At 46.5% G+C, this 6,000-nt stretch overlaps 1 protein-coding gene across 1 annotated transcript in view; it reads right to left on the bottom strand.

Moving 5' to 3' along the window:
• Nucleotides 1–6,000, bottom strand: part of NINJ2 (ninjurin 2) — a 47,908-nt gene continuing 41,908 nt past the window's right edge. The window contains exons 2-4 of the mRNA XM_008920516.2: nt 3,443–3,674; nt 1,874–2,057; nt 1–1,004 (exon numbers count right to left, since the gene is read on the bottom strand). Coding sequence (XP_008918764.2) covers nt 1,894–2,057; nt 3,443–3,674 — 396 coding nt within the window. The 3' untranslated portion in view covers nt 1–1,004; nt 1,874–1,893. The remainder of the gene's footprint in view (nt 1,005–1,873; nt 2,058–3,442; nt 3,675–6,000) is intronic.

The raw sequence follows: 6,000 nt of genomic DNA, 5'->3' as shown, positions 1-6,000 counted from the left end.
AAGAGCATGTAATTGTTTTAACAGGTTTACACAAGGCTATTAAAATATCCATTTCTTAGCATGACTACAAAGTTAAATTTAGAATCAAAAATTTTTACTCTTTCGAAAAAATCTCAAAACTTGTTAATTCAAAGGATCTTTTTTTTAAGGAAACAAATTGTTCTAGTACAAGGGAATTTCCAGCATTACCAATATAAAATCAATATATTTAAAAACATTTGTATTACTGATAAGACCTTAAACTATAATGGTGATTATTTAATGAAGTAACTGTCATTTCTCATTGTGGCAATAAGTCTAGACTGTCTCCTTAAGTATAATGTTTCTTCATTTTCTACTAAATACTGTCAGGCCATTCTGACATCATTCCTGATAGATCCCTGATGATGACATCAGACCATAATAAGTATTTTTTCTCATTGCTAATATTCCGATGCTGAAAGTACCTGATTGTTTTCTTAACTGTGTTGCATTTAATTTTAAACAACTAGGAAAACATTTGAACTGGTTTAACTATGTTGACGTGCACACACTTTTCTGTCCTCCCATGAGAACTTTTTTTTTTAATGTGAGAAACCCATTCCAACACTCGGGATGTAAACTATTAGATAGAATTGCTTTAAGGAGAGAGACTTACGTTTGAGACAAAAAAAAGAAGCTGGACTCTTCTTATTTATTTAGCCTACAAAGTAAATCATTCAGTCTTCTCTACCGAATGAGCCAATATTGAATATGTGAAGCAGTAAGAGATGAGATTTACAGAACTGTGCTTTGAAACCATGTACCTGCTGCTATTCCCTTGCAAAGTTTGCTCTAGCTTGGAAAGGTGATGTTTCCACCCCTTCAGAACAGCAAAAGCATTACAGGAGGGGGCCAGTATACCATGACACACACAGAGTTTCGAAAGTTTAACCCAGTTTTCTGGATTTGTCAATGGGCTCCTGCTGAGGTCAGTGAAGACGTAGAGGAGGAGAGCTTTTCCTTCCAACTGCACTCCTCAGATCCTGCAGGGAAGATAAGAAATGCCAGTAAGGTCAGGGCGGGCTCCTCTGTGCTGTGTAGCCAGAGAGGAGCAGTCACAGCATACTGGGTCACTCGATACCATGACCACCCCTACACGTGTGGGCTGCTGCTCTTCAGCACTTGCACCCTTCTGGATCCCAAGCAAGCAGTGTTTTTATAGAGGCTTTTGACCTTTGCATCCTTCCTCATCATATCATATGTCTATTTAGCTTTCCTGTCGGCTGTTGCCCCAGTATATTGCATTTAAACTGTGTTTACATGTTGCAGGCCATGTTAGCAAGAGCTGTGACCTTTACTTCTTGACCTAAAGTTCTTTTGATCTAAGAACGTGCCATTCCCTCACTGACCTGACATGGGAACCCAGGCATGTGGTTGGACTCTTATTAACAAGACTGTTGAAAATGAGCACTGGATTCTTAAAAGAGTCCCTGCCAAACCACACTGGCTGTTGAGAAGGGCTCTTTTACCCTGGCCTAACCAGCACATTCCTTTTCTTCTGCTAATAGTGCTGCCATCTCTGGATACCTCCCAGAATGCATTTTCTTTCCCCAGTTTAGCTCCCATCCACAACTGCAATTTGTGTCTAGCATGAAGTCTGCAGCCTTCCAAAAACCACTTGCTGCTGATAAATCCCAGAAAATGGGATGTTTGGTGGTCTTGCTTTAAAGGAGAGATCCTGCTTCACTGAGGGAATTTGTTCAGTGGCCCCAGATTCTTGTGGGACAGCAACATGCCTCTAGACAGGCTTTGTTAATTTGTGCATCTTTACCTTCTCCACCTTACAATGATATTTTCTGAAATTGAGAGCCCTCCCAGGGGCTGGCAGTGGTGAGAGCTCACCCCTTCTTACCTGACTCCGTGCCCCATGACTTAATAAGGTCGATAATTCCTGTTAGGGTAGAGGCCAGTCTTCTGTACCCCAAAGGCTGTGATGAAGATGTTGAGGATGACTGTGATGAAGATGAGAGCTGTGGCAGCGTTGTTGAGAATGTTCAGGCGGGGTTGCTTTGCAATGTCATTCAGGTTCAAACGAGCTGTGCGATACAGTGCAAAAAGAGAGGGAGGTTTGCAGATTGACTCCAAGTCCCCCAGCCCCTACAAGCCCTCCCTGCTTGATGAATGTCCATGGTGCCCCTGGGCACTGAGGCCACAGAGCAGGGGGAATAGTCCCAGGAATTTAACAGGAGCCACAACTTGCTCTAAGATGATGTAGAAGAACGGAGCAGAGAAAAACACTTTTTTTTTTTTAATGTCATGTATTTGTTTTGCTGTGGAGGTGCCGTGGCCCTGCAGTGGGTCAACCCTAAATAGCCAAGTTACTGCTGCACACGAGCCAGACGTGTGCCATGCCCCCTGTACTGCATGGCCATGGGACATGGCGAGGGAAGGCTGTGTGACATGAGAGACAAGGTCAGCAATGTTGTACTTGGGTGGGGATGCCTGTTCCTCTTTGCCACCCAGATCTCATATATGTGATCTGACACAGCTATCAACCCCCTCCTCACCCACAGACCAGAAGGTATCTGGGTACATAAATGGGATCATCCCTAGCTGATGGACACTGACCTGTTTAGACAACAGGAATTCAGGTTTATGGAGGCTTTCTGGCCAATAACCCATGTAAGCAGCAGCCTTGTAGCTCCCTGCTCTCAGCTGTGGTCCCCTGTCCCCTTTCTCCTCACATCTGGCTCCATCCACCACAGCTACCACCAGGAAAGGCTGTGGCATGTGGGGCGGGGGAAGGAACACATCACAGGATGTCCCGTAGCCTTCAATCCTCTGTCCCACATAAAAGCCCACATAGGATATACAGGAAAATGCAGCGTTCTGCAGGCTTTTAATACTGAACAGTGTTGGAGGTGGACATATAGCAATTCCTGTATCAGACGGAGCACTGGGAAAGCCTGTCTGAAATGCTGATGTTAATATACTGTCTGTAGGGCACTAGGAGCACTGCGGAATTGGTTAAAGTGGGGTTAATACAGGAAATACTTCTACCTAAGTTGTTCTGTTAAGTCACAGCTCAAGTGAGACTAAAAGCTCAAGGCTAAAATGTAGTGTCTGCAGGAGCTACTTGAAAGAGCATATAGCAGCAAGGGCAGCAAATGGCCCACCTTGGCCAAAACCCAGGTCTTTCACTGTGACAAGGGTCAGCAGTGGGAAAGCGAAGGAAGAGTTGTGCTCAGAGATGTTGTGCAAGTGAAAAACAACCAGCTCAGCACTTTGAAAAGCAGTGACACAGACCTCCCTACCGCCTGCATCAAGCTGCCTTCAACCCTTCTGCAGCCCTGGTTGGAGCCAGAAGGGAATGATTTGGGAGAAGAGGCTTCTCCCTTCCACCCCCCCACCAGCCAAGCCATGGGGTTCTCTGCCCCTGCAGCGCCCTGCGAGGGTGCACAGCCTTCAGTGGCCGCCTTACCAGTGATGATGAGGAGAATCCCGATCATCACCTGGAAGAAGAGGGAGATGCTGATGAGCACGATGAGGGTGGCATAGTACTGGAAGGACGGCCCCTGCTCCAGCACAGCTTTGAGCTGCGTGACGTTGGCCATGAACAGCGCCACATCCAGCATGCTCTCGGCCACGCTCTTCTTCGTCGCGTAGTGGTTGATGTTCATCGGCCCGTTGATCCGGAGATGAGGATTCACGCCCTGGGGGGACAGGAGAAATCCCATGAACTGGTGATGCCACTAAACCAGCAGACACATCTGTGCCACACAGGGTGCTGCCTCCTCCTTGGGGTTTGTCTAGAAAGCCTGGGAAGGAGTCAAAGTTGAGCGTTTTAAACGTGTTGGGTGCATCCAGTTTCCCCTCAGAGCCACCTCGTGGTATTAATAGGGACAAGATACTTGCAGTGATCAAGAGCTCAGCAAGGTTAAAAACATACCGGGTATTTTTGTGGAAAACAAGCTCGTCCAGAGTTACAATAGCATAGATTATCCAAAGCCAGGGGTTTTGCAAAGAATATTAAATTCTCCTCCTTCAGGGCACAGACAAGCCTCAAACTTACAGGGGGTTAGAGAGAGATCTCTTTGGGTTGGGTATTGTGTTTAATGTCATTATCAGTGATCTGGATGAGAGGATCGAGTTTGCAGGCCACACTGTACTGGGCAGGAGTGTTGCTCTGCTGGAGGATACAAAGGCTCTGCAGAGGGATCTGGACAGGCTGGATCAATGAGCTTAGGCCCATTTCATGAGGTTCAACAAGATGAGAGCTGGGTCTTGCACCTGGGTCACAACAACTTCATGCAGTGCTACACACTTGGGTAAGAGAGGCTGGAAAGCTCCCTGACGGAAAAGGGCCTGGGGCTGCTGGCTGAACATGAGCTGTCAGTGTGTCCAGGTGGCCAAGAAGGCCAGTGGCATCCTGGCCTGTATCAAAAATAGTGTGGCCAGCACAACTGGAAAAGGGATCAACCCCCTGCGCTGGGCACTGGTGAGGCCATATCCTGCATGCTGGGTTTGGTTTTGGGCCCCTCACTACAAGGAGGACGTTGATGTGCTGGAGCGAGTCCTGAGAAGGGCAACGAAGCTGGTGAAGGTTCTAGAGAGTAAGTCCTACGAGCAGCTGAGGGAGCTGGGGAGGTTTATCCTGGAGAAAAGGAGGCTCAGGGAAGACCTCATCACTCTCTACAACTCCCTGAAAGGAGATTGCAGCCAAGCGGGGGCCAGTCTCTTAAGACAAGCAGTTGTCCTATTGACAAGCAATAGGTCAAGAAGAAATGGCCTCAAGTTGCACCAGGAGAGGTTTAGATTGGATATTAGGAAAAGATTTCTTTAACAAAAGGCTTGTCAGGCACTGGAACAGACTGTCCAGGGAAGTGGTTGGGTCACCATGCCTGGAGGTATTTAAAAGACATGTAGATGTGGCACTTGAGGACATGGTTTAGTGATGGTCGTGGCAGTACTAGGTTAATGGCTGGACTTGATGATCTTAAAGATCATTTCCAACCTAAAGAGATTTATGATTCTCTGAACATTTTTTGCTGGCTTCTGTCTCAGACAAGGTGCTAGAGCAGAGGGGATGATCCACTTTCTCATTTTTGAAACCAAGGGCAGTATTTCTTCAGAACACCAGGCACCGAAATGAAACAAGACAAGGGGTGGGATCCATCACACCTGACTTTAACTAATCATTCAGGCACATTTTTTTGTCAGTGGAAAGAAACAGCTATTTGTAAGAGCCAAATCACCTGGTTGCCTTTAATCTAATTGCAAGAGGTAGGTAATTTGGCTGCTTTAAGCCATCCACCTTTTCTCTGCCTTTCTCTTAGTGAGTTCACCTGTTAGCTCTCTTGACCCAAGTGATGAAAAAAACCAAAAAGTCAGAAAAGTGGATGATGGTTTTCAATTCACCCAGAGCATCATAAGCTGGTAATAAACCACCAGCAAAGGCAACAATTACAAAAGATTTGGATCTGTCTGCAGCAAGCTATGCTCTTCTTACCTTAAAAAGAAAAAAACCCCAACACGTAGATATATCAGACAGACTTTGGTTCTGGGTAATCAGCCTCCTGTCAGCTGCAGTAAAGACCAGCAGCCTTGCCCTCAGCATTGTCTGATGGGAACCCTTTAAAACCAGAGGTAAAGGCCAGGCTGGGCCTGAGGGGCCTTCTTTTGCTCAAAGTGGTGAGAGAGATTTCTTGAGGTGCATGCTGGAAATGCCTACATCAAATGGTAAGTGCTTTTTTCATCTCTTTGTACCATGTAAAGTATAAAATGTAGTCTTTCCTCCATGCTCTAGGCAGGATGCTAGGGAAGGGTGATGGCAGGTGCTTTATGCTGTGGTCTTGGGTCTCTTTGTGCATCCCTGTGCCAGAGTGGCTTTCTCTGTGCCAGGAGAGTGTGAGCAAAACCAGTGATCCTGGGAGAGCACTCTATGTGGTTGTGTGTCCGATGCTGAAGTTGGAGTTCAATTTTGAAAGGGGGTTGTGGCCCCACTCTAGTGGTCACCTTCATGTGACAAAGCCACGTACG

The sequence above is a fragment of the Manacus vitellinus genome, unplaced genomic scaffold (genome assembly GCF_001715985.3).
Source record: "Manacus vitellinus isolate BGI_N305 unplaced genomic scaffold, ASM171598v3 scaffold_5_pilon, whole genome shotgun sequence".
NCBI lineage: Eukaryota > Metazoa > Chordata > Aves > Passeriformes > Pipridae > Manacus > Manacus vitellinus.
This window is presented reverse-complemented; position numbering and strand designations above follow the sequence as displayed.